This window comes from Monodelphis domestica, chromosome 5 (assembly GCF_027887165.1).
Source record: "Monodelphis domestica isolate mMonDom1 chromosome 5, mMonDom1.pri, whole genome shotgun sequence".
NCBI classification, from domain to species: domain Eukaryota; kingdom Metazoa; phylum Chordata; class Mammalia; order Didelphimorphia; family Didelphidae; genus Monodelphis; species Monodelphis domestica.
Genome location: NC_077231.1, coordinates 126355707 through 126369982, shown reverse-complemented (window position 1 = coordinate 126369982; position 14276 = coordinate 126355707). Strand labels below are relative to the sequence as shown.

Below are 14276 nucleotides of genomic sequence, written 5' to 3'. Positions count from 1 at the left end.
GGTTTATGTGGGCTAGCTCCCCTGGAGTGCCTTAGGGAAGTGAATGGTTAAGATGAGAAATCTATTCAGATGTTTAGGAATAATGAAGAAACTTACAGAAAGATTTAAAATGACACAATTTTAAATAGTTTCCCAAGGAACGAGTTTAAATCATAATTGAGAGCGAGAAAAAGAAACAACAGTAGAAAAATCTAAATACTGTTATAGTCACATTTTATTTCTCTGCTTCATGAATGAGAAACTCATACATGGCTAAAGAAATGGTCATTCTTTTCTGGATTGTTTGGGTATAATGGAGACATATTGTAATTTTAAGTGTGTTCTGTGTTTTTTTTTTTCCTGATTAGAATTTAATAGGCTTATATGCTGATGTCTAATCACTTTGATTCATGCATAGTTTAAAACAGATTATTTTGGAATATGTGTCCTTTACTAAAATAGATTTCAAATGTTAGAATATGATTACCTTTTATATTGGCATGAAATATATCAGATATTTAAATTTTGTATAGTAGTCTAAAAATACACCAAATTGTAATCCTTAATAGTGACTAAAAGCCCTGTAGTTATCAGAAAATGGAGTTGATAAAGAAATGATAGTCATTATTTAAGGTCATGTAAAAACTGTCATTTATAATTTGGGGAATAGATCATATTCTCACATATTTGACAGAGTTTTCTATATATTTTAGATATGATACCTCTTCTTTAGAAACTGTTTATAGCATTTTCCCCAATTTACTGCTTTCCTTCTAAAATAGTTTTATTTGTACAAAAGCATGTTAATGTATTCAAGATTACCCATTTTACGTTCTACAGTGCTTTGTATCTCCTGTTTATTCATACATTCTCCTCTTAGCCTTAAGTTTTATAGGCAATATGTTCCCTGTTTTTCTAATTTGCTTATGATATTTCCCTTTATACCTAGATCATGTATCCATTTTAATCTTATCTTGGTAAATTGTGTGTGATATTGGTCTATCTCTAGTTTCTGCCAGACTGCTTTCCAGTTTTGCAAAGTATTTTTTCCAAAAAGTAAATTTGTATCCCCGAAACTCGGATCTTTACTTTTGCCAAACATAAGGTTACTATAATCTTTTACAACTCTTTATTGTATGTATATTGTGCACTACTGATCTACTTCTCTGTTTCTTAGCCAATACCGGATACTTTTGATAACTACTGCTTTATAATTGATAAATAGAAATAAGTAAGATATAGTTTTATATGTACATCTATCTTCTTATCAAACAATGTCTTCTCTAATAGGGAGAAAGGGATAGGGAGTGAACTGAGCATTTTAATGTAACAAACAAATAAATACATAAATTTAAATTTAAAAAGTTCCATAGCATATTGTACCATTTATATTAGTATTGCTTTTTAAGTACATCAATATGTAATTATTTAACATAGTATGAACATATTTTTGGCATTAGTTTGGGGAGGAATCAAAAGGAAGAAATAATTATGAGCAGCATATGCATATGGAAATGGTTTGTATACATATGATAGAAAGTATCTTAAATTTAATTGTTAACATGTCTTGTATCTTTAGAGCGGAGTGGCCCAAAGAACAGTTTATTCCACCTTATGTACCACGGTTCCGAAATGGTTGGGAGCCTCCTATGCTGAACTTCATGGGAGCACCAATGGACCAAGACCTTTATCAGTTGGCTGAATCTGTGGCAAATGTAGCAGAACATCAGCGTAAGCAAGAAATGAAAAGATTATCTGCAGAGGTGAGAACTCTCCATATAAGTTAGAACCAGGTTGTGAAGGACTTTTAAAACTAACCAGAAGAGTTTCTCTTTGATACCAGAAGGAATCTGAAGCCCCTGGAGCTTATTGAGAAGGGAAATGAAATGATCCTACCTGTGTTTTAGGGAAATCACTTGAGCAGCTATGTGGAATATGGACTGAAGGAAGGAGAGACTTGAAGTAGAAAGAACAACTTGAAAGCTATTGTCAAAATCTAAGCAAGAGTTGATGAGAACCTGAAGAAAGGTAGTTGAGTGAGCAGAGAGGAGAAATATATTAGGGATGTTGAAGATATAGAAACAAGAAGATTCAGTAACTGATTGGATGTGTATGGTGAGAAAAAGTGAAGAGTTAGGGATAATACTGAGGTTATGAACTTGGGTGACAGGAAGGATGGAAGATAGCATAGAAATAGGGAAGTTCAGTTACAGACTGATTTTAGGGAGGGAAAAATGAATTATTTTAGAGATTCAGCTGAGAGGGGGACAGAAGGCTAGAAGGTACTCTAGACAATCTTTAGGTATACCCAAAGTCTAGAAAGCAAGATGTGAATGAAGAACCAGTGAGATAGACTAAGAAAGAATTGTCAAACAGGGAGGGAAAAAAATCAACACACAGGGCAGTGTTAACAAAATCTGAGAAAGAGGAGATTATTCAGGAAAACAAGTTGTGTTGCAAACAGGTCTAGAAATTTGAAGATTGAGAAAAGACTGATATATTTTACATTTAGGAGTTCCCTAGTAACCTTGGAGAGAACAGTTTCAATAAAATGAGTAGTCTAGTAGAGAAATTGGGAGGGAATAGGAACAAGAGTTTGTGTTAAAAAGCTGTCCTTGGTGAAGAAAAGAGGGTTCATCTCTTCACTAGAGACTGGAATAAAGGAAGAATTAATGAGAGGTTATGTCAAGGAGTTTAGAGATGTAGAGGAGAGAACAGGGATTTCATTGTAGTTGGACCACAGATACTATGCCTAAGTTAAGAGTTTAAATGGATCAGGAAGCTATAAAATGAGATTAGAAAACAGCTTGTCACACTTAAAAGTATCCATTCCTTTCCTACATTTTCTGCCCCTTTTGAATATGGGAATTGGTAAAATAAAGAGGAAAGGGGAGAAAGTATGGCTGGACAGCAGGAGGGAGTTTATAAATATGTATAAGCATGTACGTAAGTATGGAAAAACTAGGGGACACAATTAATCTTGCAGTTGTTTTTTTTTCAGGCACATATATAGCTTGTCCCTTCTCTATAGAGAATCTGTGATATCTAGGATAGAAATTTTTAACATTTTTTTTTGTGCCATATACTTCTTTGGTAGTTTGGTGAAGCCTGTCATCCCCTTCTCAGAATAACATTTTAAATGTATAAAATAAATATATATAGAGAGAATTACAAATGAATACACTGAACAGCTATTAAAACATTTTTTAAAAAGTTCATGGACCCTTGGTTAAGAACTCTGGTCTAGAAGTCTAAGCTACAGGGTGATATGTATAACTGAGAGAATGTAAGAAAAATGGATCAACTGGACACAGAATGTAGAAGGCTGTTATATGGCCAGGAGATAGGGAGGAAAACATTTGGTTAGAAATGATTATACACTTATATATAAGCTACAAAGAAATCTTAAATATAGTGCCCCTGATATTTAACTTTCAGTGGCTAATTGATGATAATAGTAGAATTTGTTACAATCACTTTATTTGGAAATATTTATTTTGGTAGATAAAGAAGAAATTATTTGATGTAGTAATAACTCTACAGAAATCTGTATTTTTGCAAAATATGCAGGATTCCATCATTTTAAATATGGTTTGTATTAATATTTAGATTCATTGACTTTGGGCCCCCTGAGGACTATATTGGGAATACTTCCAACATTATTTCAGGAAGAATTCAAAGGGATAGCACAAGTAGTACAGTGTTTCCCCTATTCCTAATTTTCTATTACCTGGTCTGACTTGTTACAATGTAAAATGACCTCTAGTTTAGGTTGTACCAAATCCATTTTGTGGGGTGACAAGCCTGAAGATCTAGATAAGATGAGTATGGTCAAACTGGAACAGAAAGCATGCCTCACATTCTTTCCTCTGATCTTCTTATTATCCAAAGAACAAAAAAGCAGATAATTAGTACCCAGTTTGAATGCTACTCAGTCCTTTCAACAAATGTTCCAATATAATTGTCTTTAATACTGTTTATTCAGAATGTACTTTAAAATATACAGAAAAATGAGTTCACAGCAGATAGTAATTCACATTTAGATGCATTATCTTTAAATAGGAACATGTATCTAAACTAAGTTTGTATTATCCTGTCTTGTGGATCAATTCTGTAGTCTCCCATAAAATGGAATGGATTGCAGCAATTTCAAGTGGCTTGAAAAATAAACTTGTCGTACTTCCTTTAGAAGAAAACAAATAAAAAATATGACTTACATTAGTTTATCTGTCCCATTGTTTTCATCTCTATGCATCCTCAGTAGACACACATTTTTAAACTTCAGCCATAGCTGACTAGTTAAAAGGTAAATCTAATCAGATGTCCTTTTCCCCTTTATTAAGGAATAGTAAGATTACAAGAATAAACATTTATATTCTTTTCTTATTTTTATATTATGACTTAAATACCATTCCTATGAAATTTCCTTTTTCTTAGAAAACAGGTTTTCTAGAAAATGTGGCATTTCAGTCATGTCATGCCCACTAATTATGGATATGCTCCAAGGCTTTGTCATGGGTCTTCTTACTACATAATCTCAATTCTGATCTTATCAAATCCAATAGATTCAATTATCCTCTCCTTGCTGATAATCCTCCATTTAGTAGATTCTGTTCTACTCTTTCTCTTGAGCTCCAGCCAGACTTCAACAACTCTCAGTTGGACATTTCAAACTAAATATCCCATCAGTATTTCAATCTCAAAGATGCCCCGAACAGAACTCATTTACCCCAATCCCACTCCTCTTCCAGACTTCCCCATTGTCATTGTTGTTGAGCAGTTTTCAATCATGGTCAATTCTTAGTGACCCCATTTGGGATTTTCTTGATGAAGATGCTTGAGTAGTTTGCCATTCTTTCTGTGGCTTATTTTACAAAAGAGAAAATTGATACAAACAGTGTTAAATGACTTGCCCCAGAGTCACATAGTAACTGCTTGAGGCCATATTTTAATTCAGGAGATGAGCCTTCTTGACTCCTATCTCAGCACTCTATCCCAGTTACCCATGTTTATAATCTTGGTGGCATCCTTAAATCCTCACTCTAACCCCCTATAACCAACTAGATGCCAATTTTTTGGGATTTCTGCCTCCACAATATCCTTTGCATACATCCCCATCTCCTTGCACACAGCCATCATCCCATTTCAGTCTTATCATCTTATCTGAATTCATACAGATGCCTTTTAATTGGGGTCACTTCATTCCAAAGCACAGGTTTGACTATGTCCCCCACCCCATTCAATAAACTCCACTTTGGCAATTAAAGTTCTTTATAATCTAACCCCTGCCTACCATTTTAATCTTACATACTACATTCATTGGGTAACTCTAGGCAAGTCACTTAACCTGAATGCCTTAGTTTTCTCAACTGTAAAATGAAGATTGTAGCATCATCCTCATTATTGTGAGGCTCAGATAATGTAATATTTGTAGAGTGCATAAACACAGTTCCTGCAACACAGGCACTTAATAAATGCTTATTTGCTTCCCAACAACTATTAATGGTCTTGCCATGCTAGCCTACTTCATCATCTTCTGTCTCCATGCCTTTGTACTAGTTGTCACTCATGCCCAGAGAACTCTCCGTCTTCACCTTCTCCTCCTAGAATCCTGGACTTTTCAGCAAGCCCATCCAGTGTTGCTTCCAATAGGAGACTTTTCTAGTCTTCCTTCTAGTTTGCTAGTCTCCTCACTTCTAAGGTTTATGAGGCTTCTACTCCATATGCCTCTCATCTGCCTTCACTGATGTTTATTTTGGGTCCCTCTTTAAATTGTAAGTTCCTGGAAGATAGGAACGTTTTGTTTTTGGTTCATTCTTTGTATCCTTACTGCCCAGCCCAGGACTTGGCACATAGAAAATCCATAATAAATTCTTGTTAATTAATTATTGCTTTTAGCAGTCAAACATTTTCTGCTTTACAAATCTCTAAAATTTAAGTTATGTGAAAGTTTTTTTCAGATCCTAAATAAAAACAGTATTATATTTGATGATTCTGATGAATAAATTAAGTATTCCCACTGAATAATTTTAAATGAAGAATTATCATAGTCACAGATTTAGCAGAAACTATAATTTAACCCCTTCATTTCATAGATGAGAAAACTGAAGTCCAAAGAGGTAATAACTTTCCAAAGGCCATACAGATTCTAGGTCTTCTGATTTCAAAATCATATTTCCTCAAAAAATAAAAGTCATACTATAATGGCTTATCTTAAATTTTTTTTTTCTTATATAAACTGCTTTCCATGTCTTGGCTTGTCATCCTAATTGTTTAATATATCCTAATGGGGCAGAAAAGGCAAACATGAAACTGAGGAGCCATTAAATTACTTCTAGACTCAAAAATGAGATAATTATTGTGTTGGGGTGTGACTTATTACATCTCCAGAGACAAAGGGAGTAGAGAGGGAAAGGGCAATGATGATTATCTATAGTCAGTCACCAGAACCCTCAACAAGGACACCAATATCCATGTGTGTTGCTATAGTAACAAGTACTTCTTCAAAATTATAATTGGTTGAAAAATGTTTAAAAATAAAAGAAAACACAACTACTCACATTTTAAGGAAGCTTCATGCTTTGAAATTTTGTCAGAAAAGTAGGTCAAGTAAGTTATTTCAAATATACATAGTAATTTCAAAACTCCAAGAGGAGGCCCCTTTACATGTTACATGGAGACATCTTTCCCCAGTTTTACCCATTAAAATTGTAACATGTTATCAGCACCCTGTTCTCTCAGATAGAACTGGTGAATCAAGTTGAGTTAAAGTATTAATAGCATATTGTTAGTAATAGTTGCATTTTTTATCTGTAACTCAATGAATATTTACATCAATGAGTAATTTGAGAAATTCCAGTACCAAAACTGGGTCATTGTGTTATTTTCACTAATTTCTAAAGTTTAGCATTTTCTTCACCATACGGTCAAAGAGGTCTGTGACCCACAAGAAGTTAAGAATCCCTAGTTTAGAATGAAGTTTTTGCATTTATACTGATTACATATTTGAAGCCAACCTTATGATAAAAATGTAATCACAATATTTTATATTAGCTAAAATAGCTGTCAGCAACTCAAAAAATTAAAATGGTACCATAATTAAATGAATATCCTTATAGATATTGTATTAGAGCCAAATCAAAACAGTTCATGAAATGTGAGCCTTTTCACCTTGATCATTAAGAAATGCTACAAATCAAGGCTTGATTTATTATTTTGTTGATTGTATAGTTTTAAGAAAATGATGAAAACTGTCAATAATGTAATTAAACTTAAAAATGTGTTGTCTTCACATTTTCTCACCAGGAAAGCTGGTTGTTAAATGTTCATCAAGACAACTCTACTTTTTGAACTCTACATTTTTAAGAAAATGATGAAAAACTGTCAATAATGTAATTAAACTTAAAAATGTGTTGTCTTCACATTTTCTCACCAGGAAAGCTGGTTGTTAAATGTTCATCAAGACAACTCTAGCTTTTTATTGACATTATACTTACATGAAAGGATAATTTTATAAAAATTTCTCATCTTTTTTTTAATCTCTTTGTCTTTCAGCATTCTCATGTACCAGAGCATCCTCCACCTGATGGGTACGCATTCAATAATACAGTTTACAAAAGAGGGCCTCTGCCGGACCAAGGGGAAGCTGCCCTTGCTTTTAAGCAAACTTATAATCACCATGTAGATAGGTAACATTTAGTGACCACCACTGAGAATTTGTGCCTTTATCCATTTTTTTTTTTGCCAACTGGGGTGATATAATCTTTTCTGTTTCTATAAATGTCAATCTACTAACAATTTAACAGCAACACGTATGATGTTGTTATTAGAGGAGATGAGATCTGGGTTCAGGTCCTGGCTCTGACCTATACTGGCTTTGAGATCCTGAGCAGATCACATCACCTCCCAGGACTCTAGGCAGTTAACTTGGTGGCTCATTATAGGGAGCTTTGGACCAGGAGCCCAGAAAGATGTGAATTCAAATTCAGCCTCAGACACCATTTAACTTTATGACTTGGGGAAAGTCACTGTCTGCTTTGGTTTTATCATCTATAAGATGGAAATAATAATAGCATCTGCTTCCCAGATCAAATGAGTATGAAATAAAAATATTTTAAGGTGCTTTGCAATTTTTACAGTGCTATATAAATGTTAGATGTTATTATAGTTAATAATTATTATTACTAAAGCTTCAGAGACAATACTGACCTTCATTGATAGAAGGAATTTCGCCAGGGTTATGTCCTTATAGATGTGAAATCACAAATCTAGTATCTCTATTCCTAACTATTTAAGGTCTTGGCCATTCTTTTGAAAAAACTAGCCTTGATAGTGGGAAAAAAATCACTCAATTCCATTCCTCTTGTTTAGTGTAAATATCTTTAGATGAATTTGTCTCTTATTAAACTGTAGGTCTCTTTTAGAAATAACGAGTTATGTAAAATTCAAGATGTTAAGTCTCTAACACCTCTTTTTGCTTTCTCAAGTTGAAAGAACAAAACTTTACTGCTGGAATTAGGATAGAAATGGTTTTAATTATAGTTTTATATATATTATAGACATTTCTTTGTTTCATCTTGAATTTTTGTTATACCAAATAATTTTTATCTGTTTTTATATATCTAGCCCTTGTTTAACGTTTTCCAGTAGAAGTGGGGAAGGAAAAAAGGAACAAGGGGAGAAAGGAATTGATTCTGACTGTTAGCACCTGCCATTTGGGGAAGTAAAGTGAAACAAAGGAAGGTAGACCAATAGAATAGAGGGATAGCCCAGAAGGTCTCTGATCCTTAGGTGATTTGTACCCACTTAGAAGTAAAAGAAAATAATTAAGACAGCCATTCTTCTTTGTAATTCCTTATTCAAACCTTTGATTTTGGTCTAACTTAAATTTCCTAAATTATCTTTTCCATTCATTTATCTTGTTATGCAGCTACTTCATATAGTAAACTTTGGATAAAATATTCTTCAGGAAGTTTTTCCCTACACATTTAATGTGTAATATTTTGCAAATTCTTTCAGAACCTATATAATGATTACAGTTTTTACATTTAAACTTAATAAAATTGCATGACTTTTTGTATCTTAAAAAAATGTAAGATAGTTAATAGTGACCCAGTTTTCAACTTTAAGGAGAGAAATGGTCTTAAAAAACTGAATTTGTCATTCCCTTTTTTTTTTTTGGTCCAGGATTATGAGGTAGAGGTAAGATTCAGGTGATTGATTAGGGGAGGGGGGAAACTGACTATCCATTTTGACTTTTCTTTCTCTCATCTTGTTCATTACTGAACAATTTTCAGTTTAGCTTGAGATTTCATCAGTTCTCAAAAATGACTGTCTCCAAAGTAACCAATGTCTTAATCACCAAATCGGATAGTCTTCTGTCATTCTTCATCCTTCTTGACCTCTGTATTGTATTTGCTACTTTTAACCACCCTCTTTTTTTTGGAAACACTATTCTTATTAAGTTTTCATAACATTTTTATTTCTTGTATTTCTCCTCCATATTTCTTTATTTCTCCTCCATCTATCTTATTTGTGCTCAGATACCTTTGCTGATTTATCAACCTGTACCTTCCTCCACTAACTGCACCCTTACCCAATGTCTTGGTTCTGGGTTGTCTTTTTTAAAAATATATTCTCTTGGTGGCCATGCCATCTTCCATGAATTAAATTATCGCTGTGCAGATGACTCCCAGATCTAAGTGTCTTTCCCTTATCTCTCTCTTGAGTACTAATCTCTCATCTCCAAGTACCTATTAAACCTTTCAAACTGCATTCTCTATGTGCTTCTCATAATAAACACGTCCAAAATGGTACTTCTAGTATAAAATATTAACCCCTCTTTTTAGCATTTAAAAACCTTCAGCACTTGGTCTGAACTTGACTTTGCAACCTTATTAAATTCTAGTCCCCTTTATATATACTCCAATCTAACCAACTGACTTTCTCACTTTTTCATCTATAGAGCCGGACTTGCATCTCTTTGCCTTTGCACTGGCTTTCCTCTGAGACTGAAAAACATTCATCCTCACGTCTGCCTCTCCGAATCCATAGTTTTCTTTAAGGCTCAACTCTCACACTATATTCTGCAAAAAAAATCTAGTGCTTTTTCCTTAAAAACTATCTTTTTTATCCCTTTTTAAATTTATTTTGTATCTTCCTTTTTTTATAAACATGTTCACTTCCCTGAATACAGCCCATAAAAGTAGAGACTTTAATTTTTCTCTTTTTATTCCCAGTGCCCAGCATGGGGCCTGACATATAATAGCCATTTAATAAATTTGTATTAGTAAATTATTTACTTTATAATTCTAAATAAATATAATACATAAATATATTTGTAAATAATAAATATAAAAATTATAATCATAAATAAAATAAATTATTTTAAAATGAATTACTAAAATGTAAAATAAAATGTTAAATATTAAAATAATCAAGTGATTAATATAATAATAGACAAAATGATATAATAAATATATAACTATATATGTATATAAATACAAACACATACATATAAATACACACACGTACATATTTATGTGGCTTAAAGTGGCAAAACATTTTTGGATATGATCTGTAAATGTCTTGATATTTTGAAGTTTTAAAAAAATTCATTGTTTCTTGAATTTAAGCAAATGATCTTTTTGCCTTTTCTTCAACAAAGTTAAGGCAGTTATCAAAATGTGATAAAAAAACAACTGATTAAGTATAGCATTTTTAAATTTACAGAACATTTTCTCTATAATATCTCATTTGAGCTTCCATATTGTTGGTATTATTATTGCTATTTTCTAAATGAGAAAATGCTCAGAGAATGTATTTGCCCATTGTCCCACAGCTAATAAGCAATGGAGGAAGGATTTGAACCTAAGTTTTCTGGACTCCAAGTTCATTCACTATGCTACACTGCTCTCTACTAGCAGCTAGGTCAATAGCTAGAATAAATGGACTTTGGGTGTGCCAGAGGTCAATGATGTCGTTCAACACTTTGGAATCTTACAATTTATTACTGTTATTAGCTAAAGTTCATTTCAGCCATTGTTTCCATGACCATTTCCCATAAAAGTTTAAAATGCAACATTATTGATTAATAATTAACCTTTCTAGCATTTGTATATGGTAGAAGATCTTTTGGAAAGGTTTTCCGTGATATTTGCATAATAACAGGGAAAATCGTGAATTTAACCTATGGCCCAGCATCATAAGCTCTGGGATCCTCCAACCTGAGCTCAAACTTAGGGGTCCCACCCCCCAACTTCTTTTTTTTTTCTTGTACTTTTTTCTTGTACTGTTCTATCCAGACTTGCTTCTGGGAAGTCTCAGTTATAGCTCAAGTGTAGCTCATGTGTGTAGGTCTACCTTCAATCAGAAAGCATTCATTAAGCTTACCTGCTAGGTATCAGACCCCATGCTAGGTTCTGGTGATACACAGATCAATATGGAGCAGTCCTTGCCCTCAGGGAGCTTGTATCCATCCCATAAGGAGAAATAATGTGTCTGTCTAGTGGGCATATTCGGTCTATGTATAAAATAGCACACGGTAATTTGAGGAAGTAGGGTAATAGGTTCTGGGGGCAAGGGTGGTTTGAAAAGGATTCATATAGAAATATTGCTGAAGCTAAAACCTTTCCTAGCTTTGTTTTGCTTTTAGCCTGTCCTCCAAAAAGGGGAAAATTCCCAAAGGACAAAAACGTTCCAAACAGGTAATGAAGATTCTCTTTTATAGATTAGGAGAAAAGATTGGCTCCTTCCACAATGATCTTTTTCATGGGTGTCCAAGTCAGTCATTTCATTCATTATCAGTTAGTGCTGTCCTCTAGGAAGTGCTAAGGGAGCGTGTTTATACTTCCCATAGGAAGAGGGAATTAGAAGTTCCAAACAAAGCCTCCCTTCTCTAAGGAACCTTCTTGATCCACCCCAAACTCTTCCAGGTGTCTTTAATCTCGACTGGTGCCAATGAGCACCATCTCATCCTCAATTGGGGAAATTCTTTCAAAGTCCCAAATGGAAAATGATCACCTTGTGTAGCTCATCAGGAAATTCTCATGACCATCACCAGCATTAGTACTATAGAAATATAAAGGTCTCTGAAAAATCTTCTCTTATTCAGAGACATTTAACATCTCAATGACAATTATTATAATACCAAACAATTTTAATTAGGTGCCAAGAATGAAGTAAAGATACTGCATGAATTTTACTCACTGCTCAGTGAATTTACTGTGTCATAGTTTACACTCTGGCATTTGAATAATTATTTAGAATCTGGGAAATTGTTTTGGAGTTATTTTTAAACTGCTGATTCAATTTTCTTGACTTTCAGATTGAATATAAATATCAAGCTCATTCTTCTTCCAAATGAAAAATTGAAATTACATGTTCTGATACATTATAGATTTTTTATATAAAGTCCTGTTTAGATCTAAACATATTTCTAATTGTTATTTTTCTGGTTGACAAATATGGTCAGTGTTCATACAGCTGGTGTTATGGTCCTAAAGAACACTTAATTACTTATCTGAGGTAGGTTGGACCTGCTTGAAAAATGCTGCTACGGAAATCTTTGTTTTCCCAATCACAGTGAGAAAACTGCCCAGAGTGCCCAATAGTTATCTTACTCTGTATTTTCAATATGGCACCCTTAGTTATCTATAATGATTAGACCCTGGGTAGGAGGAGAGATGAGTAATGGAAAAACTAGAGAAGGAAGCATGTATAAATGAAATATGTGCAATAATATTATTTCATTTAACCCATCTTCTCTGTCCAGCTTTTATCAAAGTAGTCAGATCGCTAGCCATATAACCTTAACCTGATTTCTCTGGAACTCTGATAATATTAAAAGCACTGTAAGACTTGCAAAATGCATAGATGCTATTATCAATTGATAGAATTAATTATTAATGATTAATATGTGGTATAATGTAATAAGAATTGTTAACATGAGGAAACTGAGTTAGACAGAAATTAAATGACTTGCCCAGTACCACACAACTAGTAAATGTCTGAGGCTGGATTTGAATTCATGTCAACCTAACTCTAGAACCAGTGCTGTATACACTGTGCCACTTTGCAATTAACATATATGGAATTGGTAGACCACTAAAACTCCTAGATCTTTTTCAGCGAAGCTGTTGCCTGGGCATGCCAGCCTATCTTGCCCTTTTGAAGTGGAATTTTTCTAAAAATACCTACAAGTGTAAGACTTTATATTTGCCCTGTTAAATGTAATTTTTCCAAGTTTGGCTCAGTGTCCTTGTCTGTCAAGAACTTTTTGGGTTTTGTCTCAGTCATCCATCATTTTAGTTTTATGTCTCCTGCATATGATAAGCGTGTACTCTCTGCCATTCTCTGCATTTATCTCTGTCATTCATAATGATGACAAACAGCAAATGGCCAAGAACACATCTCTGGGATATTCCATCAGAAACTCTCTAAGTTAACAGAATGTTATTAAAATGTGGTTCCATCTATTCGACCAGTTTTAACTTATCATAACTCTTATTATTTATTCTACCTCTTTCTATTTTTTTTTCCACAAAAATGGCTTGAGAGACTTTGTCAAATGCTTTGCTGGAATTTGAGAAAGCTGGGTTTACAACATCCTCTTGACAAACCAAAATTATATGTGGCTAAATGGCAGCTGTTGTTAATAAAATAATTATCTCAATTTTTAAAAAAAGTTTTAAAATTTATATCTTTGACCTTTTTTGCATGAATAAGTTTTGCTTAGTATTTTTTAAAAATCACTTAACATTTAAAATTTATTTAAAATATCACATTGGTAATTTGATGGGTAGGGAATCTGGAGTAGTTCTATGATTTCTGGGATATAGGGAACTTGTCAATCAGGAAATTCTCTCAGCCAATGTAGATTGACACCATCTCTGTATTTTAGAGTTTTATAGAATAGACTGATTATTAGATTATTCTTCTGAAACCCAAATAAGGGGTATTTTTAATTCTAGAGCTCTCAGATGTTTGTCAAATATTGGTTTCTTTCCGTTTTGCTTCAATATTTTTTGTATTGTGAAATTTTTTGAGTTTTATTTCCTCCAGGCTTTTTTCTGTTCTGTAATATGATGTCTTTTTAGAATTTTTCTTTTAGACCTATACATTTTCTCTTGTCCTCATTTTTTTGTTAGACCTTTCAACTGTCCTTAGGACTTTTTTTTCCCCCATTGCATTCTTTACAGTTCTAGCTGTAGTTTCTTTCTGTCCTGGGGTTTTCTTATTTGAAAACATCTTACCTTTTATAGTATTTTTCTTCTTTGTGTTAGGCACTTAACTTTTTA

The 14276-nt window shown here is 33.3% G+C and overlaps 1 protein-coding gene across 9 annotated transcripts in view; it reads left to right on the top strand.

Moving 5' to 3' along the window:
* The window catches only part of EPS8 (epidermal growth factor receptor pathway substrate 8), a 262450-nt gene that overhangs the window by 213353 nt on the left and 34821 nt on the right, over positions 1–14276 (top strand). For 8 of the 9 annotated variants that reach the window (XM_056799298.1, XM_056799296.1, XM_007503603.3 and 5 more), the window contains 2 exons: positions 1559–1742; positions 7534–7667. In XM_056799298.1, coding sequence (XP_056655276.1) covers positions 1559–1742; positions 7534–7667 — 318 coding nt within the window. The remainder of the gene's footprint in view (positions 1–1558; positions 1743–7533; positions 7668–14276) is intronic. The other variant, XM_007503605.3, reaches the window with a different exon arrangement.